The 25,536-nt window shown below is 26.4% G+C and overlaps 3 protein-coding genes across 6 annotated transcripts; 1 reads left to right on the top strand and 2 right to left on the bottom strand.

Annotated features, from left to right (window-relative positions):
• Positions 1-2,375: 2,375 nt before the first annotated feature.
• On the bottom strand, positions 2,376-6,082 carry LOC112603777 (ubiquitin carboxyl-terminal hydrolase isozyme L3). Of its 2 annotated transcripts, none has more exons than XM_025352514.1 (9): positions 5,920-6,082; positions 5,726-5,813; positions 5,018-5,029; positions 3,935-4,063; positions 3,712-3,857; positions 3,507-3,648; positions 2,751-2,826; positions 2,626-2,684; positions 2,376-2,565 (listed from the first exon to the last, which is right to left on the bottom strand). In XM_025352514.1, exons 2-9 carry the CDS (start codon positions 5,756-5,758, stop codon positions 2,467-2,469), a joined length of 696 nt encoding a protein of 231 aa, XP_025208299.1. In that variant the 5' UTR covers positions 5,759-5,813; positions 5,920-6,082; the 3' UTR covers positions 2,376-2,466. The 2 variants fall into 2 exon arrangements, with proteins under 2 accessions (XP_025208299.1, XP_025208300.1); XM_025352515.1 differs by having other exon boundaries at positions 5,955-6,082.
• Positions 6,083-15,141: 9,059 nt separating this feature from the next.
• Positions 15,142-18,922, bottom strand: LOC112603780 (protein KRI1 homolog). Of its 3 annotated transcripts, none has more exons than XM_025352518.1 (11): positions 18,836-18,922; positions 18,579-18,698; positions 18,260-18,497; positions 17,975-18,123; positions 17,671-17,831; positions 17,463-17,598; positions 16,745-16,957; positions 16,541-16,672; positions 16,142-16,423; positions 15,916-16,079; positions 15,142-15,709 (listed from the first exon to the last, which is right to left on the bottom strand). In XM_025352518.1, exons 2-11 carry the CDS (start codon positions 18,651-18,653, stop codon positions 15,166-15,168), a joined length of 2,094 nt encoding a protein of 697 aa, XP_025208303.1. In that variant the 5' UTR covers positions 18,654-18,698; positions 18,836-18,922; the 3' UTR covers positions 15,142-15,165. The 3 variants fall into 3 exon arrangements, with proteins under 3 accessions (XP_025208303.1, XP_025208304.1, XP_025208305.1); XM_025352519.1 differs by having other exon boundaries at positions 18,843-18,918; XM_025352520.1 differs by having other exon boundaries at positions 18,579-18,693; positions 18,843-18,864.
• A 105-nt stretch (positions 18,923-19,027) lies between these two features.
• On the top strand, positions 19,028-23,797 carry LOC112603779 (regulator of nonsense transcripts 2). Its single transcript, XM_025352517.1, has 4 exons — positions 19,028-19,206; positions 19,314-22,753; positions 23,595-23,681; positions 23,739-23,797. The coding sequence occupies exons 2-3, from the start codon at positions 19,377-19,379 to the stop codon at positions 23,608-23,610; spliced, it is 3,393 nt and encodes a 1,130-aa protein (XP_025208302.1). The 5' UTR covers positions 19,028-19,206; positions 19,314-19,376; the 3' UTR covers positions 23,611-23,681; positions 23,739-23,797.
• The last annotated feature ends 1,739 nt before the right edge of the window (positions 23,798-25,536 follow it).

Here is a 25,536-nt window from a genome sequence, read left to right as displayed (position 1 = left end):
AATTAAATTTAAAACAAAGATAAGAAATAATGTCAGCAATACAAAATAATTACAAGGAAGAAAACGACATTATAAGAAAAATAATTGAAAGATTGGGCTGTAAAATACGTTAAGTTTTTTTTCAAATATTTAGTTTTGTTAATAAAATATTTTTTAAAAAATCCATCAAAATCAGTAAAAAAAATGACCGTATAATTAAAATTTACCGAAAAATGCAAAATAAAAATGTTTCCATTGAATTTTACATAATATAATACTTTTATATTAATATATTACTTTTCTGTAAATACAAGCCTCATATAAACGTATTAGAAAAAAAGCTGCAAATTCATTAAGTTACGGGCCCTAATCATAAAGTAGGTATATAAAATTAAATTGTCCGTCTAATAAATTATAAAAATTAAGATAAGAAACAATCATAAAATTTTCTATTGATAATATCTATGTTGTAATTGCAGCAATGAAACGACTTTTATAAACTTATCTCCATCTAATTTCTTCATAAATATACCTTCCGAAGTAGACCATACATAACCGAACAAATACTCTTTAGCGAACAGTTTGGAAACCCAAAATAACTTTCAATTAGTCGTGGTTAACTCATGATTTATGAAGACCAATTTGTCTGAGAACGAACTATAGATTTCATTAGCTTTTAAAAGATAATTAATTTTAGAACGTTTTTTAATTTTTAATAAAATCACATCTTTGACTATTTAATTTTTAAAACGAACGACTAGTTTGCCATTATCATGTTTTAAATTCATTCAGAAGAGATTAATAATTTCATACACCGGTCAATTGACATTTAAAATAGATGATACTTCTTGTATAATATTAGTTTGATTTTCATCTTTCGCCATAGGAATCCCAGTTATTATAATATTATTACCAAACAATTTTTGTTCAATTTAATTATTTTCACATTTTAATACATTTACCTATTTCTCGAGGTTAGCCAACTTTATTTCCAATTGTGAAAACTTTTGATTAATAATTTTAACAGATTCTGATAGTATGTCTAATTCTTTACTGAACCCATTGATTTTATTAGAACTAAACGACGCAGAATTTTCTAATGCATTTTTTTAGAAAATAATTTGGATATATCACCTGTAATCAATATTATATTTATATTTTCATTACTAGAAGAAAAATGTTTTTTCATTTTTATTAATAAGAATACACGACTTGCATATCCAAGAATGCTTCTCAGATTGCATCATGATAAAAGGGTAACCTAACCTGTCACTTTCGAATTCCTGCCCTTGCTGTTCACTGAATATAAGGATTTTCACTTCCTGGCGTTAGTATAGTCTATGCCTTCAGTACGGTTGTCATGTAGAGTTTCTCTTCAGTCGTCACACAGTTAAAATAGGAACGCCGTTGATCGGATACTGTCAGCCAACCATCTTATTGTCAAATATCAATTCTCTAGGATGATTTTATGTCTATACGATAGTTATTATTTAATCATTTGTTCGTTCAGCCTAAGCGATATAGATTGTTTCTCGGATTTCATTCACTCAACATACATTTTAAGCATACAATACACTGAAGTACAAGTATGTTGCAATGGCTACAAATTATATTATGCCATGAAGATTAGATTTCTTAACCTCCCCCCACCACCATTTTTATCTTACTATCATAATATATTATTATATGATTAACAACATTATTGAAATTTGTGACTCCGAAATTTCGGTTTTTGGAATTATTACTCGAATCAAAATTTTTATGTTAATATTAGAAACATGAAAAATAACGAAGTTTTAAATTTACTTGTAACTGAAAAAATGAATTGACTTCATATTTATAAGACGGCGCTCTATATATGCAATTTTAATACACAACTTTGTAGTATGGATTATGAACACTAAATTATATCTTAGTTGAAATGATAAATTATCTCTTTTATACCAACATATTATGATTTGATACAAAATAACAGGGATTTGCAATCAAATTAACGCAAGACACAAAACTTAAATTGACCTGAAATAATCACATAACAAAAAACCCGAACAATTAAATCTAATAAAACAATTCAACAAATAAATGACATAGGTACTAACTGGCATGAAACTATTTTTTGTAAATTTTTTTAACAATACCTAAACATTGATTAAACATTAAATATCATCCTTTTCACAAAAACTACTAAACTATACTATTTAACTTGAATAACAATCATTTTTAGCTTTTTAATATAATTGCTATAAAACAAGATATTCATAATCAATTAAATCAACTGGCCACTTGAACAATTTATTTCTTTAGAGAAACTAGCATAATTTAAAAATAAAAATTATACTTGTGTTATATTATTATAAAAATATTAATATATTTTTACAAAAGGTATGTAGATAATATTAATATTTTAAATCAGCTTGAAAATAAAAAAAAAATATATATAATTAAAAAATGTATCAGTAAATGTAAAAATGAAGCAATTTTGAATCCTTAGTAAGCATCGCTTACATTTGATAATGCCAGCAGGGTAAAGTATAAACTATCAGGATCTTGAACAACAAATTTTTCTTGGATTAAATTAACTGTATCCTATAATAAAATAAACATATAGTTAAATAATGCATTAATTTGTAAAAATTATAAACTTACTTCAAGCAACGACTCTGGAGTTGTAGATCCATGATTAATAGGATCAAACTTACCGCCATCTAAAATAATAAGTAATTATTCAATTAAATACATTTTAATAACTAATTAATAGATTTCATTCATACCTAATTCATATAAGTTTCCATCTTTGCAAACAAATGCGATAAAGTGATAAGGTGGCACATCTTCTGGATTGGGTGCCTAAAATAGTATATAATTTTAAAATAGTACTGGATTTTAAGTAAGAATACCAATTATAAACAACAAAATGAATTTTATTTTATTTCTAAAACAAATTATACTAAAGCAAAATCCTGATACTGGAATTGATTAGACTTTTAGATTTAATGTTTCTGTTCAACACTAATAATAAACCATCAAACTAAAAATTATTTTTTTTTTTTACATTAAAGTATATAATCTGTATTTTTTAGCACAATAAGTATTTTTAATGATAGAAGAAAATGAATACATGTATTGCTTAAATAAGTACTTGATTGAAAATTGTTTAGTAATCTATTTTCAATTTTTTTTTTTTTTTAATGATTTATGATTAATTAATAATTAATCATAAATTTAAAACCACGGTAATTGAAATTTTTCTAAAAACACATTTTGTTAAAAATGAGTTATATAATAATCAATAAATTGATGAGTAATAGATAAAAAATAACCTATGGTGATAACAAGCTACACGAATTAATGCATATCAAACTAAAAAAAATCTTTGAAAATTGATTAAGTTTACCAATAGAACTAAGTCTTTGTTTTATTTATAATTATAAATTAATAAGAAACAATTATAAAACAATCTTATTATATTATTACGCACATTAAAGAAAATATTAACACTTTTTAAAAATAATAAACAAAGAATTTACCGCAGTTTGTCCTTCAATAGCGATTTCTCTATGAGTATTAATTATATCTTCAGCTTTTTTTAACATCTCACCGCGGTCGCTTGGAGACATATCTTTTCCATCATCCAAAAAACGTTTTAATATACCATCATTTAATATTATCCTAAAATTGTAATTTAATTTTTATTCATAAGTAGGATGACAAGATATTGATAATCGATCTTACTTATCTCTATTGTTAGCAACACTATGAATTAAAGCCATAGTTCCACAAGCATTGTGTACATATTGCTTGATAAAATATATATCATCTGATACTTGTTGACCTTTATCTTTCAATTTTAACTCTTCTTCATCTTTACGTTTTTGATACTGCAAATAAAATTAATAAAATATCATACATAAATATTTAATCATTAGACAAATAAAAATTATTAAATTATTCTTACAGCATCATTGTACGGGAATAACAAAATGACAGAAGCAACTGGTCTAGGAACAATAGCAAGTTCATCCGGCCCGAATCCAAAAATATCACATATTTCCCACTCACTTGGTACTCCCAAATTTTGCAAAAACTAAGACAAATTTATATATTAAACACTATTTATGTTTACATTAATTAATAGACAAATTAAAACTTATAGAACAAAATTAACCAACAGATGGCTAATTAAATAAATTATAGACTATAAAAAAAAAATGAATATTTGTACTACCAATATTTATTGGGTGATTTAATCCTCTGACAAAAAAAGGACAAATTAATGATAAGCATATGAACTCAATAACTAAATTTCACTCATTACTGCTAGTAGAATATTTTGCCACACAAAAGAATATTTGGAATAATTGAAAAATGTATTAACGTAAAATAAAAATATTAACATTATAATAATTTGAGCAATCACATAGGATGATAAATGTAACTTTAAACAGAAAATATTACCATTAAAACAACAAAAAATATTTTGAAAAACATAAAAAATAAAAATAAGACAATAAAAGCAAAACTCAAACTTTTACGTAAGAGAGCTTTTTTGCCGCTAGTTGATATTCCTTTTAATACATATTTCTTCCATTAATAAAAATTTTACAAATGAAATGTTTGGAAAAATAGAGATTCCAAAACCTCATAATGAGGACTACTCTACCTTGTTGTTCACACCTATGTTTATTTCTGTTAGTAAATATTTTTTTTCCAGAGCTCATTTGACATGGACTTTGTTATTGTTTAATTATTTATGAAGCTACCTTAACTTAAAAGTGCTTATTATACTAAAATCCTTTTTTGGCCAACAATAAATTATTTCCTGATAAAAATACAAATTTATTCAATACACTGGAAAATATATTTTAACTAGCAACATGAAATGGATAATTAAATAAATTAAATTAAAATGGTTTAATTTATACCAATTACAGTGCATTGCAACTACAAGCCTTTTAATTTCTCTAACAAAATTTCAAATATTTTACTCTTTACCTGAATAATCAACACTTTCAAAATGGTTTTTAGAGTTATTTCTTACCTTGTTCATCACCTAAAACAAAAATGTACAAATTATTATATTAAACATATATTTGAATAGTAAATTAAAATTATTATAAAAACATGATATAATGATGAGAGTTAGAAACTTTACAAAAAAAAAAAATATTTCTAATTTGTTGACAAAATAGATAGGTTTGTAGATATATAATTTTAAGATTGTTTGAACAATAATTTTAATTACAAGATGTTGGAAAAATATGTGTACATAGAAAATGAAACAATTTTAAAAATATTCACTTTTTATTTACAAACATGTAGGTATATGAACTAAAGTTTAAATGTCTCAATAAATAAAATATAAAAAATATTTGGTAATACTTTTTTCTACAGTTATGTTGGCAGTATTTATGGCTTGATTGATACTACCTACTGGAAAAATTTATTAGAGTATGGTAAACTTCTCTATGTATGTATGACTTAAAATTTATAAGGGTTTTGAATAAGATCTAATAACATAATGAGCTTTATATACTGCTATACAAAAATTTGAATAAAAATTATTCAAGAATCGAGTTGTAATCATCACTTGTTTCACTAATATTTAAAAAAAATGACCAGTCACAAAAATAAAATAAAATGCACTCAAAAATTCAATACCTACAGTAAAATAAAAGCTAACCTAACCAGTAATTTACCTAATAATATGAGAGATTTCCATTAATATTTATATCATAAATTTACTCACCGCCGGGTTGGATTCTAAAGGTATCCAAGACATTCTTACTCTTTAGAAACTCGAGACTTACACGAAATAAAATATAGTATGCAGGTACCTATTCAAAAAAAAAAAAAAAAAATTAATAGATGGAAATAACAAAAACTATATGTCTATACGATAAGAACGAATTGACTAGGGTAGAAAGTTTAAAATCGAATTACTAGAAACTATTGTTACTGCCAAGACGGTATCGTACAAGAAAAACGACAAGACTACAACTTTACTGTTCCATCAACGTCAACAGTCAACAGTCAACACTCCAGTTACAAATTTATAATTATTTTAAGATTATTGTTTTTACTTGTTAGTCGGCAAATTTTGTATTATCAGTTATCACGACGTATTATTTTCACTCTACCAGCCCGAACAGTGTAGCCAGATGCGTAAAAAACTCTTTCTCGTTCTTTTCGAATTTGATTTCTTATGTTTTTTTCATTTTTATTTATTTCCGTTTCGTACCTATTCAATGGTTCATATAATATATTAATGTGGCGCAGAGTATGCCTTAAACACGGACCTCATACTATATAGGTTTATAAGGTCGACGGTCTCATAAAACAATAATAATCCCCGACTATAAGGTTTGGCCAATCGGAAAATTAGAATTTTTTTCGACCACGCCCACCGAGGTACCGTCTGAAAATTTTCCCGCCGACGGGGCCCGTTTTCGATATCAACGGTTATTATTATTATTTTCGTTATTTTTCGGCTTTTCGCCCGTTATTCCGGCCCTTTGCAACCTTTTTCAGACGCATTTCGTCTTTTATCGCGTAGAGCGTGTCTTTTGCGGACCGTACGTGTGAGTATCGTACGCGAATTCGGTCCGTAGCGGTAACAAAACCGGCCGCCCGTAGACGGCCGTTCGACGTTTTTCTCTGTTTTTTCTTCTAACACGATACAAGAGCAGTTGTGGATGCAGCGCCTCCCCACCACTCTCTAAAGTAGTTGATAACTTTTTTTTTTTTCGCTTTTTCAAAACTTACACGTTTGTTATAAAGTATTTGAAGCGCAGAGGGGTGAAGTTAGGTTATCTGATGACATTTTTTTTCGTTTTATCCATTCTATAGTAAAACTTACACGTATATAAGTTATTTTTAATATTCGCCCTCCCTCTCCCCCGAAATCTCGGGCTGGATCCGCCGCCTACGTGCAGGAGTGGCCAACTTTAATAGATTTGTGATCGACCTCTGAGTTTTTCTATAGATTGTCGCGATGACAAAAAGTATAGGTACCTAGGTATTACATAATGTTTACGATATAAATAATAGTACCTATTATTAACAAATAATTTCACACTACATGTATTTTAATATATTTGATTACAAATTATTACTTTCAACTTATTACCTACTATAACTATACATATACTAGTACTTTTAATTAGGTTAGGTATATCCATCAGAATCATCAGATTAAGTGGTAGGTACGTATTATATACTTATATATGATAGTTACTCGATATAAGGTCATTATAGATATAAATCCATTTTTAATTTTTTGGAATGCTACGAATAAAATAAATACCTACTTTAATGACCTTATTTAAATCAATGATGTTTTCTCAAGTATCCCAGTTGAGAGCAGTTGAGAGTTAGGCAGGTACCTAAAAAATTATTTGGACTAAAATTTATCGATTATAACTTCAACAAGGAATTGTTATACTTCCAAATTTATCAATCACCATCTATTATTTATATAATGCTATAATTTGTTATATTATTATATCTTAATGATAAATAAAATACTTAATTACACTTTTATAAAATAATTGAGTATATCAATAATCTTTAACAAGAATAATGATTGATGACATTTATAAAACTTATAGATAATTATCATGCGTTATCATTATAAAAAGTAAATGGAAAGTGAATTCAGGATTTGATTCGCGTTATGTATTTTGTCAATGCCATACAAGAAAGTAACACAACACATAAAAATACGAATAAAATAATTAAAAAATGAATACTTTAAATAAATGCGAATAATTAATTTTAATTTTAAAAAAATCTACAATAAACGTTTTATGTGGTTATATATAAATTAATATTCTTAGAAAATATAACTTTATAATAATATTATATAATTTATAACGTTTCGCATGGTTCAAATAAAAATTTCACATTTTTCAGGTTTTAAAGTCAGGTATAATAAAATTAGCAGAATACTTACTGATTTTAAATATCTATCTATAATATTATTGTTTCTTTCTTACTAATAATTTTAGGATTTGAAAAAATGAATTATGCATATGTAATATTTTTGATAAAAAAAATATAATATATTACAGTTAATATAATTTCATTCGATCATTAAATTAAAATTTACCGCAGTCATGGTAACTACAGTAATTTATACTATTTTCTCATAGTTGTTATTTTTTAAGTTATAAGTATTAAAATAGTATAATTACAAAAATGACTTGTACACTTATGTTTAAACAAAATATTTTTTAATTTATAATTTACAACTTGAAATATACAATAGTAGATAATGCTTATAGTTTTTGTTTTGTATATAATACAATAATAAATAATACATGATAAAAACAATTAAATACAATATAAATTTGTTTTTATAATAGAAAAAATAATAAGAACATTTGCAAAAAATATTAAGATTCATAGAATATATAGTACATAAAAATTATGGTAGAAAATTTGGTACAATATAAATTTGTTTTTATAATAGAAAAAATAGTAAGAACATTTGCAAAAAAATATTAAAATTCATAGAATATAAAGAACACAAAAATTTGGTACAATTAAAAAATAAATTTGTGTTTGTAATAGAAAAAATAGTAAGAAAATTTGCAAAAAAATATTAAAATTCATAGAATATAAAGAACACAAAAATTTGGTACAATTAAAAAATAAATTTGTGTTTGTAATAGAAAAAATAGTAAGAAAATTTGCAAAAAAATATTAAATTTCATAGAATATAAAGAACACAAAAATTTGGTACAATTAAAAAATAAATTTGTGTTTGTAATAGAAAAAATAGTAAAAAAATTTGCAAAAAAATATTAAAATTCATAGAATATAAAGAACATAAAAATTATTTAGAAAATGTGTCCATAATACAAAAAAAAAAATGAATGGTTTGATTAACCGTAAATTTGTCGCTATTGTATTATATTTGAAGCTATTGTCGAATCATTGGGTAATCAGGAATTGTCTTGTCCATCATCTGATTTTGTCTAATAAAATTTAAAATATAAAAATAAATAAATATATTTTAATGAAATAGTGTAAATTTGTACAACTATACAATATAATATACACACTTTTCTGGAGCCTGTAGATTCATCATTAGAGTCATCATCAGAGTCATCATCAGATTCATCATCAGAGTTATCATCAGAGTCATCATCAGAGTCATCATCAGATTCATCATCAGAGTTATCATCAGAGTCATCATCAGAGTCATCATCAGAATCTCCGTAGTCAACGTCGAGAGTAAATAAATATTTCATCTCCTGACTAGTCGAAGACTTAACTGAGAGTGGACTCGAGCTCGTCTAATTGAATTGAAAATATAAAAAAAAAAAATACAAATAAATCTATACTTCTATATAAAATTGAAAGGGGTGTTCTACGACCGCGCTAACCGATAAAACTACTGAACCAATTTGGCTAAAATTGTTTACTATTAAACCTGATAGTCTGTTGAAGGTTTTAGTACCACTTTTGTTTATAAAAAAATAAAATAAATTAAGAAAAATAATAATTTTTACGCATATCCAATATTATTATTAAAGTTATTGTTTTTTAACCATGGTTACCATTAAAATCATAAAATTTGAATAAGAAATTCTACATATTAATATATCATCATCCGAAGGTAAAATAAACAACCAATCACGGATGAAGCCGTGACGGGTCGGCTAGTATTATATAAAAATCATAGAACGAAACGAAAATATGTAATCTTAACTAAATGTTTTATATTTCAATGGAGGTTCTAATAATACGATATAATTTTTAAAGTCATCAGCATATAATAATGACATATTTCGCGATTTGAAAAATTGAATATAATTTATGAGCAAATTATATAAAAGCAGTAAAATATCTGAACCTCTTCGAGGAAAAGTTTATGTTACAAAAATTAATCTGGTTAACAGTAATGTCTGTATTTAACATATTTTTTCCTATTTAATATAGAAGTGACTAATTATTGTGTTACGAAAACCTATATATGTTGTAGTTTTATAAAAATTTGAAATGATCACTCTTAGGTATTGGTATAAATAAATCTAAGAAAAATAAATTTACGTACAATTGATACTGTGTCGTCAAAAATATCATCTTCCACCGTGGTACCTGCAATGTCATTATTTGGAATGGTCCGCTCTTCATTGTTCCAAAAATATGATTGAGAAATCTCCGGATTACAATTCCAAGCGTACACGTTTTCCAAATATCCAGTAGTCTATACGGGTATAAATAATGTATAAAACATTTTCTGACTTTTTTAAAAAAAACAAAGTCTAAAACTTTGTGTCTAAAGAAAAATATATTTATGTATGGATTGACTTCAGAAAAGAAGAAGGTATTTTTGAGTTATTTAAATGTATTAAGATCAAGAACAATTATTACGTGGTTAAATCGAGGTCTACATATTACATTAAAAAACAGCAACTTCTCCTTGTTTTTCGTTGGTTAATCTTTTAAAAAAAATAATTTTGGAAATTTTATTGAAAATTAAAAGGAAAAATATCATAGTTATAAACTATAATAATAAATTAATAGCCAAATCTGCAGAGACTATCTAATAAATATAGGTAGGTACTAGGTACTGTACTTACTGGGTAACTGAACTCATCGTCCAAAACTCCTTCAGCATAATCTTGTGGATAGCCTTCTACAGGACTTCCTACTCCAAAACAACTCTTAAATGAAGAGCCATCATCTTCGTTATCGCCCAAATTGCCCGATGATACACTATCATCGAGCGAATTTTCTGTAGCGTATATCATAACAATTAATACTTAACAATAAAATTAAACGTTAACTTGTACACTTACTTTTAACATAGTAAGTTCTTAATTTTTTGTTGATTTGAACATTATCATCGTCATCAACTAACGAGTGCTTACGTTTATTCTCCATTGTGTATATAAAGTACGTAATCAAAAAATGTTTTACAATTCTAATTAACAAATGTAACACAATTGTATTTTTTTTTCAGATATGATCAGATAGAATTGCAAAGTTAAACTGAACCATATATTGTTTGTATTTCACGCCGAAACCGTCCCGTCGGCAGTCTCCTTGGTTGCGTGTTATTTTATTTTCAGCCATCCACAAAATAAACAGTTTTTGTCGAATTAATTTTATTATGCATTATTTTTTACATAGATTCGCGTTCATAATAAAAATCATTATATTTGAATCACGGGCAAATAATTGTATAATTACATTTAACATTATTTATATGCGTTTTCTTTATACATATTGTTATTGACTATTTTTATATGCCCCAACGAAATGCAGTTATTAACTTAGTATAAATATTTACATTCTATTGATTTATGCATTTCGATTGTTTTTTTAAATCTTAAAAATGATCCGCGTACAGTTTTGTATGTTAGCTAATGCTTTAATGATTAAACATTTGAAGGATTTAGTTGTTTTTGTAAAAACACACCACTTTTCATCTCTTATACATAATCTAACTGTATGATATTGGCGGTCGCTATTTCTACTATAATCCAGCTGTTTGACATTTTCACTTATACTTTTATCGCTAAACTATTTAGTTACATTTATGTACTTATAGTATAGGGCATAGGCTACGTCATAAACAATTCACCATCGAGTACCTATATAAAATAAATATAAGTTCATCTATTCTATAATCAACCTTATTCGTATTATTGTACTCCTTAATTTATTATTCAATTCGATTAGGTATACATCATTACATTATTTAATAGGATAACCACTGACCATATATGTCCTATTTAAAACGAGATTGTTCCTTTTTTTGATCACCATGTCCCGTTGTCCTGACAAAGTCTAAACGGGACGCTGTTTATCCTGTTTTTAAAAGATGATATCGTTTAAATCCCATTATTTCAATATTATTAATTAATTTTTGTAAAAAAAATATCAATGTATTAGAAAAATATAAAATAATTTTAAAAAGAGCAACATTTAATTATTATTTATTAATTAGGTATTATTTTATTATATTTAAATAAATTGTATCTTATATATAATTGGAAAAAATAAAAATTTATCATATTAATACAAAATTGTTTGTCCCGTTTTTTTATTTTTATAAAAATAGTCACCCTATTATATTATTATATTCAACAAACAATATTTTATAAGATGCTGGAAAAATACATTCTTCTCAGGAATGTAGCTAAATGGCCTATTCAGGCCGCCGTATTTTTATAATAATTTTATGATATAATATTAGTTTTGGTCTATTGGTCAATTCAATAAAATCGTGTCGTTACCATAACATTAGACATGCATTTTCATAAACATTATTGGTATTACCAGTGAATTACTTATTATTGTCGATTCTATTCAATAAAAAACAATGAACGCCATCACACTTTATGTCTTGCATATAATTTACATGAATTTATACGTTTTTATAAGTCACCTTGCTTACTATCGGTAAAAATAAGTCACTTCCTACACAGGGTCTTTCTCGAATACCCTAAAATCTGTAAAAATGACGTCAGCTTGACTTCTTCTCGAGGCATTCAGTGACGAACGACGTAAATGCAACACTACTAGTTAAAGTGGACTTGCTAGGCCTGAACCCTTGTGGTTCTCCAATAACGATACGGTTATAGGATGGACCTTACTGTAGAAAATTGGTTATTTCTCCAGATTTATAAAAGGAAGTAGCGGAATCCGTTTTCCAAACATCAGGTGGATGATATTTTTGTCAAAATGATTTTTTTAATTTTTTAAAGTATAATAATATGAACATTTTCAATTATTTGTTATCATTTTAAAAACTTTTGGATCAAATCGAGCGACTAACTTCATCTACGCAGTTTCTGCTACTTTACCAACAAGAATCAAGACTTTTTCGCCGTGGTCATTTCAATTTTACTTTGCTATATTTATCGCACGTCGTTCGTATCGGATACAATTTGACACATGTCATTGCATCGATATTCATTACTTTGGTCAGTACATAATTAAATCAATCATTATAATAATTCATAATCAATAATAATTATATTTAAATAATAAATTATGAAGACTAGCTGATCGTACACACGTCGTCGTTAACACCGTCGCACGGTCATTAGCATTTACCTACTCCTCCTCCGCCACTACCAATTTCGATTTTAGCAGTTTTTGGACCGCCATATCACTACCTCCAACGCCTTCAGTGATGTTCAGTATACCATCAACTCGTAGTGGGGCCAAAGAGACAGCGGCTAGTCTGACTCGGACGGCTGTGCTTGATAATACTACACCGACATACTTTAAAATACCAATAACATAAGAAATACTTAAGTCTATCGTTTATTAAAACCATCCAGCCAGGAGAAGGTCGGTAAAAACTTTTCGACGAAGTAATACCAAACGTCGACGAACTATGCTGTCAATGCTAATGATCGTACAACGATGCTAACGACGACGTGTGTACAATTAGTTTTCATAGTAAATGTTTTCTGTTAATGAAACAGCAGCTTCCAAGTTCAGTCTTGTCGACGACAATGTTTGATAAGAGTAATTAATTAATTCTAATAATATGTACAGGTTTGTCACTTCTACACACACGACATAAGCATAATAAAATTAATCTGATATTTTCCCCGCAATTACTTTCAAGGATTCCAATTTGATTCTTCAATTTGCCAAACTTGCTATTAGACGTTTCGATGCTTCCTAAATGATCGTTTGTGAAAATTTAATGCTTGATTTCATAATCCTTAAGTAGGTATACTACTTTCTATAAACGCGTTATTTGAGTTCTTAGGTCGTTGATATTTGCAATCAACTTGTTCAAATCGTTTTACAAAATTTTCCGAGACGTGGTAAAAAAAAAAATTATGCAATCTGACCCCCGAAATATTAAAAAAAAAAAAAAACCTTTTCCCGTTGAACAAATCGCCCATATTTTTTATTACACTTTCAGAACTTTATATTATGTGCAATAATAATTTGTAAAAATCTACATAAATATTTTTAAGCCTCGTCATGACATTAGACAAAAGCTTGTAGTATATGTATAACTACTTTAAACTACCTTAGTGGCGTATTTAGGTTTTTGTCATGGGCGGGATATGACTTTATATGCGGCAATTACCAACTCGAGGGGGCTACCCATATGTATTACCCACGAATTAAGCAATCCTAAATGACCTAAACCGTGGTATTACTTAAGTATTGTAAAAGATATACAATGTTTTATGTTTTACATACCTATACCAAATGAAGATACCAATGTGAATATTGTACAATTTATTATAATATTTTAATTCTTGCAAGTTTAATCAATTATTAGTAAAAAAAAAAAAATAATAATAAATAATAATAATAATAATTTTTTAAATAATATGACTATAATAATTATTTGTGTGTATACAGCCTATAGGGGGATTTATCCCCTTGATCCCGCCACTGTTAGGTAGTTAAATAGATACCTCCTAGTTATAAATTTTTTTTTTCTATTATCAAAATTATAATTCTTTGAAAATTAATTATTTTGAATAGTTATGTATGTGTTTTACGTGATCAATCTACTGATGTTTCAACTTATTTATCATTTATCAAAAACTTATAATTAATAATTAATATATAACTTATATTATATTAAATAAATTAACTATATTAATTAACTTATATTATATAACTTATTATTTATAAAAACTTAACATTTATCAAAAAATGTAAAATAACTAATTAATATAATAATATCGGTAAGATTATTCTAATAACAGTGAAATTGGCCAACAGTTCCTCATCGTGCTATTAGCATTATTTGATCATAATAAACATATTTTTTGTTTTTATTACAAGTAGATGACATTTTTATATGATTATATTATATTGTATAGAAATCATGTATTGGATTTTTATTGAGAAGGAACTTATTTGAAAAAAAATAATATTTTCATATTTTAACATGTAAACAACTTTTGGACCCTACTCATAACAATATTATACTTTGTTAAAACAAGAAATCTAGTCATCGGCAATCAGACAATGCCCGTTTGTTTATCCCAAACGAGTCAACCTTCCGTGTAAAGTGACCACAACTCCCTTGTGAAACAGTAGTCAGACTATGTTTTTTTTTTTTTTTAAACATAGTATAGAGAAATACAATTAATCTTAATTTTAATCACCTTTTAGTTATATTTGAAATTCATAAATATCTAAATAAAATAATAACCATTTGAGTTTAATTAATAAATTGTTTTATTGATTGTTACCAAATCTTAATTTATTTCTAAATTTCTTTGGATTAATTCCGTATGCCTTCAATCGGTCATCCGTCATTGATTCTAAAGCACTAGGTTCTTTATGAGGTTTGTACTTTTTAACTGAAAACTTTTGTTTTTTATGCGATCCATTCTGATTCTCAGCATGGTTTAATTTTCGTTTTTCACCCTTTTTAATAGCTTTATTTTTATTTTGAGTAAAACCTACATCACTATTTTCAGTTTTTTTGACATTCTTAATAATTTGATTTTTATTCTGAGTCTGATCTATTTTACTGTCTTCTGCTTTCTTAATAGTTTTAATTACTGGATTACTCTTAGTATTTTTCATAAACTTGTTCTTATTTGTTAACTGTTTGTTATCATTTCCTTTTTCATTCTGAAGATCGTTATTATTTTCAGATAAAACTTCTTCAACTTTAAAAACATTAGTTATGGGTTTCTTTTTCTTTTTCTTTTTCTTCTTATTTGTGGTTGCTGTTTCTTCACCTTTTTCTTGTGTTTCACTAACCTCATTAACTCTAAAAAATAAACAAAACATACATTCAACATACATTATAAGTAATATATTAGAATTCTAGATACTTTTTAATATTATCTACTATACAATTTAACTATATTTAAAAGTTTATTTTTTAGAAGTAACTATTTCAGTTATGGAAATACAAAATATAGAAAGATAAAAATTATTAAGAATAACCTATTTATTAAAAATTTAAAAACATACTCTTCTTTAAAAAGGCTAGGTAACATTTTCTTTTTTAATTCAATATCTTTAGCTTTTCGTTTGTAAATCTTAGCTTCAAATTTTTGAACAGCTTCAGGTTGAATTTTAGTCAATTTGCCCAGAGGATACCACTTATTAAGCTCATCATCATCAGCTCTCAAAATCTAAAATCACACACAATTCAAAATAAAATATTTTAGTAACATTTCTATTATTTTCATAATACCTCGTCAATTGTCAGGCCATAATCATTGGGAAGAACTTTATTATAAGTAAATCGGGTTGGAACACCACTAACAATATCTTCACAGTCTAAACTGTAATATTCATCAATGTATTTTTCAAATGATCCATTCGCTGGATTGTATTTTGGTATCTTTTTAGTATGATTGGTTTCTACATCATCTGCATCCTCATCAACTTTTAATTTCTTTTTTTCTTTACGTTTTGCAGCCCTGGTTTGTTTTTTGGCTCTCTTATCCATACTTGGATCATAATCACAGTCCATCTAATAAAATAGAAATATAAATATTATACAATAACAAATAGAAATAATTTTTTAATTGAAAATATGGTAATTTATTTTTAATTATTTTAGTAAATTAATAAAAATCAATTCATTTACAATAAATTCATCCTCTTCTTCATCAAACACTGGTTTCTCATCATCCATTTTATCATAAAATTCTTCATCGAATAACTCCTGCATTTTACGATCATATTCTGTAGGATTAAAATCTTCTTCTAATTCAGTATCCTAAAATATCATAGTTAACATATTAGATCACCTGAATAATTTAATAATATATTCATGATATAATAAACAAACCTCAAATCCTACACGTTTATTTCCAGTTAATTCTTGAAGTTTTCTAATTCTATCAACAATTTCTTTTTTTTTAAGCTTTTTAAGTTGTTTAATTTCCAAGGACCTCTTTTCTAATTCTTTTTTTTTTCTTTCAGTTAGTTCTTCTCGCTTCTTTTTGCGTTTATCTTCTTTACGTCTTAAAGAATTTTCCATAGTTCGAGGATAAGTTTTGATCTGAAAACAAATATTTTTTAGTCCAAGAAAGTTACTTAATTGATTGAAATCAGCATGTATTTTATTAGTCTTACTTTCTACTCATTACACAAACATATTTATTATTAAATTTTTTATGAACGCTAATAAAGTAAAATAATACTTTAATATCTTCTCAACTTTTAAATTATTGTATTACTTGATAGATAATGTAAAAGACAATTTTAAATGTATTAATTAATCAAGTAACAAGGTCTATAGTCAAATAAATTTAAAAAATAATATATTTTAAGATGTTTATAACAATTACTATTCATCAACGATAACACAAAAATGTGGTGAAATCAAAACTAACCAATCTTAATAGTTGTTTATATCTATAAACAAAATGTGGTATTAAATATCATAATCAAACATCAACAAACAAAATATTCTATAAAAAATTTAAGAATAATGACTCCTTCATCAACAGTGATGGATATATGATAAACATTAAAACATTATATAAATTTAGTTATTTTCTTACAAATTCTTTATCTGGTTCTTCAAATCTAAAATTATATTTATGTTCAAATTCTTCATGTTTCTCAAGCATTTCATCTTCTTCAGAAAATCTCATTTCATCTTCTATTAAACTTTCTTCTTTTGGTTTTTCTAGAAATCTAATAAATATAAATAAATAATTAATAGTAAATATACATATCAATATATTGGCAATTAATTAAAAAAACTACCTTTTATTAAGGATATAATCACATAAAAACTGTTCTCCTTCATCCAAATTAGGATTGTTCCAGTAATCATGTAAGTGTTGAAGATCTTTTTTAGTTTCTTCATCTTCGAGTTCATCTCGATTTCCTTTTAACCATTCTAAATAATCTTTTTCTTCTTTTTCCTACATCAATGATACTATTTACAATTATTTTGATAATAAGATTATCAGTTTACACACTACGTATTTTTCATATTATCAATATTTTTATGTTAAGTTTAATATAACAAATCAATTTTATTATCTTAAAATTCTTTTCAATTTACCTGTTCTTCTTTAGTCTTAATTCGTGGCTTTAGTATATCTTCATCGTCAGAATTATCATTAAGAGCAAAGTTAAAACTTTCTTTAATAGCTTGTTGTTCCTCTACATAAGAGGGTGATGACATTCGACTTTTTTCTTTCTTAAGGACATCTAAATTATAGAATAAATATTTTAACTAAATTCTGCTAAATAAATTAAACTTAACAAAAATGATCTTACATTTCAATAAATATAAAATGTATTATAATATAACCTTAGATGACTTAAATTTTTCAAAATTATTTACCATTTAATTCTTTGGTATCATCAAATTCTGGCCCACGCTCTAATAAAATTTTCCTTTTGTATTCTTCTAAATAAATAGGATTTGAATTTTTGTTTTTGCTATCAGCTGATTTTTTGATACTTTGTTGTGTAGCTGACGAGTCAAAAAATTTAACAGATTCATCATAAATCTTGGGATCATCTTTCTTAAGACAAGATAATGCTTTAAAAAAACTTTTCTCGACATCCTCAGTTAATTCCTAGACAAAATCAACAATTGACATGATATTATTATCAATCAATTCAATTTAAAATTTAAATATTGTAATTAAAACACAAACCTTGGCTTCTTCGTCTTCTTCTTCCTCGTCAGAACTCGTGTTATTGTCTTTTGAATTCGATTCAAATGTGTTCATTTTGAATTATTAAGTAGGTACCAACAACAAATTAAAATATCTATTCTGAAAAAATGCAAACAGCAATCAACAATTTTACCCTTTTAAAGTAACGGAAACAACTTCAATTTAGTAAGCTGTAACCTAACCCTATCAACTGTTAGCAGTCGATATAAAATTACTAAAACTTTTCACTTTCTTACTTCTTACTTTTTAGTCCGTGGTCTACAGTCGACGGCCGTGCTGTATGAAGTGTGGTGTATACTGTTATACACACGAGATTCTTTATCATATAAATTTCTTATCACATGTTGTTAACCTATAAAATGTTTAAAAAATGATATCATAGAACAATGATACCCACGTTTAAATAACATAAACATAATATTTTTTTCTTCGTCAAATAATAAATTTTTATCCTTCTTAGTGATAGTCATTTTATGTTGTTTTTAAATTTTTAATGTCAATATACAATACCTATTGCCAACTCGTTGTTTCAGCTCTCAGGTCACATTTCCACATTTTATAGTTGTGATACTAATATTTTATTCTGTGGCCAAAATCTATAATAATTGTGAGTATAACCACAGTATTACAGTTAACAAAAAGATTAATTTTAATATCGTTCTAAACATTTTTATTGGTTAATGCTAAACATTTTTTATACTTTATTTTGTGTAGAAGTTGATCAAAAGCAACAAAATACTTTGTAAGACATAACAGTATTTTATCTATTATGAAATCATGAAGAACGACTGTACCAAACGAGCGAAAGCAACCAAAACTCCCGTTGAAGTATCTGATTCATTACAAAAACTTTCCAAAGTTGTTGATAATGTACGACAGTCAATTGGTAATATTCCTGTTATACCATCTACCAGTGCAAAATCTGAATCGACAGAATTGCCACCTGTGGCTACCCAAATAGAAACAGAAGAAGACATAGAAAAAAAAGAGAGAGAAACATTGTTGAATTATATTTCAGAATGTGTTGCCAGGCAAGAAGAAAAGAAAACATTGAGACAAAATAATCAAGAATGTGTGTTCCCTGATGAGTCTGATATATCTAAACGAGATTCTAGTTTGAAAAAAAATACCGCATTTATTAGAAAGCTTAAAAATTTTCCTCCTCCACAACTTGACCAGTTACTCAAAGACATGAATTCTTTAAATTTGACTAAATATCTATCTGAAGTTGTGTCAGCTCTTACCGAAATAAAACTAAAAATGACAGAAATTGATGCTATGATATTATTATGCACTCAATTAAATACTACTTACTCAGATTTCTCAAAGATTTTCTTTGAGCAGTGGCAAAAAATATTAAATATTAAAAAAGATGACAAAATAACGAATATGAGCAAATTTAGGGTTGATCTTAGGCTATTTGCTGAACTTACATCTGCTGGTATTATACCTCAAAAAGAAGGTCTTGTTTTGCTTGGCAATATATTAACTATTTTGATTAACTCTGATCTTCAAGAACATAATAATTTAAATATCATACTAAGCTTTTGTAAATATTGTGGTGATGATTATGCTGGATTAGTTCCTAAAGAAATGCAAGATTTAGCTGATAAGTTTGATATTGAAATACCTAAAAGTGATATGATTTCTAGTGACAAACAGAAAAATGTAAGAGCATTGTTAAAAGAGTATTATGTATCTTTAAACAATCACATAAGAAGAATGCATAATGATTTAGAATATGCTGAAAAACAAAATGAAAAAATTTTACAAACCAAAGGTGAGTTAAGACCAGAACGTAAAGCTAAAAACGAACAAATGAATGTTACATATCAAAAACTTTATAGTTCCGCTTTAACTTTTGCTGATATACTCAATGAACCAGTCATTATATTAAAAGAAGAAAAAAAGAATAGTTCAACCGAAGATTTGACTGATTCAGAACTAGATATTGCAGGAACATCAACACCATCAGAATTAACTAGTCTTTGGGAAGATGAGGAAACTCAAAAATTTTATGAAGAATTTCCAAATCTTAGTAATTATATTCCTGATAAAAACAAAAAGATTGAAGAACCTGAAGAACCTGAAGTTGAATGTAATACAAAGAAAAGTTTATCAGATATTAAAGATGCTGTGGACGTTGAAGTATCCAATATTGGTACCAAAGTTATATTTGAATCATTTGTAGAACAATTACCAAAATGTGTTAATCGAGAAATGATTGACAATTTGGCTATTGAATTTTTAATATATCTTAACACTAAAAACAATCGCAAAAAATTAGTTAAAGTTTTATTCAGTGTCCCCAGAACAAGAGTAGATCTGTTGCCATTCTACACACGTTTGGTAGCTATTTTAAATCCTTTAATGCCAGAAGTGGCTCTTGAACTTTGTTCTTTGTTAAAAAGTGACTTTAGATATAATGTAAAGAAAAAAGATCAGATTAATATTGAAACTAAACTTAAAGTCGTTCGTTATATTGGAGAAATGGTTAAGTTCAACCTTATGCTTAAATCCGAAGCATTGCATTGTTTTAAAATGTTACTTAACGATTTTAGTCATCATCATATAGAAATGGGTTGTGCTTTATTAGAAACAGCTGGACGATTTTTGTATCGTTCTCCAGATAGTCATCACCGTACCAAGATTTACTTGGAACAAATGATGAGGGTCAAATCTGTTTCAGCCCTGAGACCTGTTTATGTCACAATGATTGAAAATGCTTACTACTTCGTAAACCCTACTGATTCACCAGCAATTATGAAAAAGCAGAGACCTATATTACACGAGTTTATCAGACATTTACTTTATAATGAGCTAAAAGATGCACCTGAAAAAGAGAACATAATTTTAGATCTTCTTAAACAAATGGACTGGGAAAATTGTGCTGAGAAAACTTATTTGATAAAATGTTTGACTGAAGCTTGGAATGTTACTTATCCAATGATATCAGATTTGGCATGTTTAGTTGCTGCTTTTGTTGATTATGATGATTCAATTGGAACACGTGTTGTGGATGGGGTTATGGAAGATATCCGTGTGGGCCTAGAAACAAACTTAGTAAAATTTAATCAAAGGAGAATAGCTATGATCAAGTATTTTGGTGAGCTATATAATTATAGGCTAATAGAAAGTAACGATGTCTTCAAAGTGTTGTATAGTCTTGTGTCATTTGGTGTAGTTTATGATCCAGATTTTTACTCCACATTTGATCCTCCTGAAAATTTATTTAGACTGAGACTAATATGTGTTTTGCTTGACACTTGTGGTGAGTTTTTCAATCGAGGTCCCGGTAAACTTAAATTAGATTGCTTTATTTTATATTTTCAATATTATTTTTGGTTAAAAAAATCAAGTACTACTTGGGATACTCAAAATCCTTTTCCTGTAACAGTAGATTACTTAGTTACAGACATATTAAAAAAACTTCGACCTAATTTGAAGATGAAAAACTGTTTTCTTGAAGCTCAAAAATTAGTTATTCTACTTCAAGAAAGACTTATTCAACAGTATAATCTCAAACAAAACGAAGAATCTCAATTATCAACTATTGACGAAGAAACCGATGATAAACAACATTTAGAAGAGGATGACTCTGATATAGATTATTCAGATGACGAAGATAGTGATGGCACTGTTTGTAGTGATAAAATTCCAATTGAACCTGTTCGTCGTAAAATTGAAGATCCTGAAGACTTTGAGTTTTTAGAATCTTTTGATAAAATGGTCAGCGATAACATACAAGAAAGGACCAAAGAAGCGACACGTCCACAAACAGAAATATCTATACCATTTCATTTAAAAAAATATAGTAAAAAGACGTATGAGCAGTTACAGAATACTAATGAAGATAACTCTGTCAATTTTGTATTGATGTTGAAAAAAGGAAACAAACAAACATTCAAGAATTTGCAAGTACCTGTTGATTCTGAATTGGCATCAAATCTGAAGAGCCAAGAAATGGCTGAACAGGCAGAGTTAAGAAGAGTTAAGCAACTGACTTTGGACATCAATAATAGACAAGAAGAGGAAGATTATAAAGATTTAGCTCAAGTAATGCAGAAACCAATTACTACTGCTTTTAAAGACAAAAAGCCTCTACCAAATAAAGGAACACCAGACGCAGAAACAATATTTGGGAAGAAAAAAAGGTTATCTTTTAAATTTTTCATCTAGTCAATCCGTATGTTGTCCGTATAAAATACAAATTTACTCGTGATGTAGATATTTCTATAACTTTTACTTAACTAGGTTTGTTATCAACCAGCCACAGAGAAATTATAGTAAAGATTAATATGGGATTCAGTTACGGGAAAGGTGAAATAGTTAATACTTTTTATATTTGAAATTGAATTGCTGCCATATAATACTAACATTTATTTTAATATTTAATACAAAAACATTATAATAGAACAAATAATAAATGACAATGATCAAAAAATGACGATTAAAAGATCTTTAAGATATAATCTTTTAATTTTTTTTTTTTTTTTATGTTTATTAGCACATAAAATAATTATATTATTGAACATGTTACCACTGATTTTAAATAATAAATTATTATTATTAAATTTTATTTGAAAATAAGTACAGTAGGTACCATACAAAAAAATGTTGAGTACATAGGGGATGGTTGCCTGGTGATGGGATGATATATTTTGTATGGTGTGGTAGTTGGGCGATAACAAACAAGTACCCTTAATAAAATGGTTTGTATTGAGTTTAAAATCACAATTCAAAACCGTTATATGTAAATTTGTATTGGTGAATATAGTGACAATTATTGGAAATTATTAAATAATTATTACGCACTATTCATGATATCATATGAACACAAACCATATTACAAATTACAATAATATATATTTTAAAATAATTCTTCATATAATATACTGTGTTGATATGCATTCATGAACTGAGCAAATAGTTATGTTCATTATTAAATCTAATGTACTAATTTTCTACTTTTTGTTTTATTTTTTTATCTTAAAGTGACAAGTGGGTTTGATGGATCAAAGAATAGCTCCATGTTTGGTCTACAAAGAGAATGACCCAAAATATTTGTGATATTAATTTAAGGTAAATTTTAAACATAAATATTAGACTATATTTTTAAATATTTTATTTTTTTTTCAGCATTTCCATAAAGAAGTACAAGTAAACAAAATTAATTACCTATATATATATTTATTTTTTGTTCCAATAAAAATAATGTTTATTTTTGTTATAAACTGTATTAGTTTAATATGATAAACATTTATTATACTTTGAATATAATATATTGAACCATGATTCTAATAAACTTTAAATTCAGTGAAGCTTTATTTTTTTTTGCAGATTATAATTATATTTCTCGTATTTTTTTAACTATATTGTTACTGTTGCTAGAATGATAATTATTTACATAACTATTGTTCTGGATAATAATTGACTGATAATTTTATTCATTTTTAATTGATACTATTTTTGTAATAATATAAGATACCTCTTATTTAACTGTTTTATTTTATGCAAAATAATGAAATATAAATATTCTTAATTGCGTCGTAAATTACATACTATTTAATGTTACTATTATTAAATTACGATATATTTTTTTAACATTTAAAAACTAAATAATTAAGTTTTTAATGAAAATTATGTTTAAAGTAACATACATAATACTGTTGTTAATAATATTGTAAATTTGTAAATATACACAGTTATCTATTGATGTATTATTGTTATTATATTTTAAATTAAGAACATAAGTATAATATTGAAAATAATATATTTAGTATGTGTTTATTTTAATAATTTGTCATCCGTTTCCATTTAACAGTAAATGATAGTTTCCATAAAATATTATATTATAGGTACTAACTATTTCTGCAGCAGTAAGATTATGTATAGGTAATAAACTGAATTTAATATTGCTAATTAGGTAGGTATTTTACTAGAATAACACTAAATTAGAAATTAATTTTATACATAAAAAATGTGTATACCTACGCTTGTTTTAATAATTTATCAAAAGAAACAAACAGCTGTAAAACGAATAGCTTCCTTATCCTGATCAATATCAGTTAATAAATATAATCACTCTGGCTCGAAAGTTATAGGAAAAAAAAGTTCTGAATATAGATACCAGCTACCTACCTACAAATAAACACGAATAAAATTATAATACACACATAAAAACAAATGTAAAATATGGAAAAATTATGAGTTATATTTAAAATATGTCAGAAAAGTGGTTGGCATTTGACATTTTAGTCCTAAAAAATAGTTCAACTTTATTCACGAATAAGCAGAAAATAAATTTACGATAAGTTAAATCCATAATTATTTCGACGTGTTAACGCGTTAGACATTAAATGTATATCGCACTACATTGTCAAATATTAATATTCGACCGTGAAAATGACAATACATACCTATCTATATATTAAATAATGTTGATTTATGTACTAAAAAGTTGGTATTCATGTTTTTTAGACGATATTAAATATTCATAATAGGTGTATTATGCGTGTGAAAATCAATTAAATATGCAATCTTCTTCCAAAACTGATGAATATGCAAGATATACGCATTTTCAGTTATCAATTTTGAAACTCGTCGTTGTTTAGCGCGTTCGGATTTGTAACGTGGTCTGGTATAAACCGAAAGTATATTCAACAATACGCAATTTCTTACAACTTCCAAGCCCTAAAAATCATAAACCTGCAAATTAGATTTTATATTACAATAAATAAATAAATAACACGTTAATAGATAATTTTTATTAAATTAGATATCAAATCATTGAAACGATGAACAAAAATTACATAAATAATAATCCCAACAAGATTGAACAAAATTTTAATTCAATGATTTTATATCATTTTGCATACGAGAAACGATTCTGAGCGGAAACAGTTCGTTAAATTTAACGGTAGGTCCATATGGATGT

The sequence above is a fragment of the Melanaphis sacchari genome, unplaced genomic scaffold, assembly GCF_002803265.2.
Source record: "Melanaphis sacchari strain LSU unplaced genomic scaffold, SCAv2.0 Contig1112_pilon_pilon, whole genome shotgun sequence".
NCBI lineage: Eukaryota > Metazoa > Arthropoda > Insecta > Hemiptera > Aphididae > Melanaphis > Melanaphis sacchari.
This window is presented reverse-complemented; position numbering and strand designations above follow the sequence as displayed.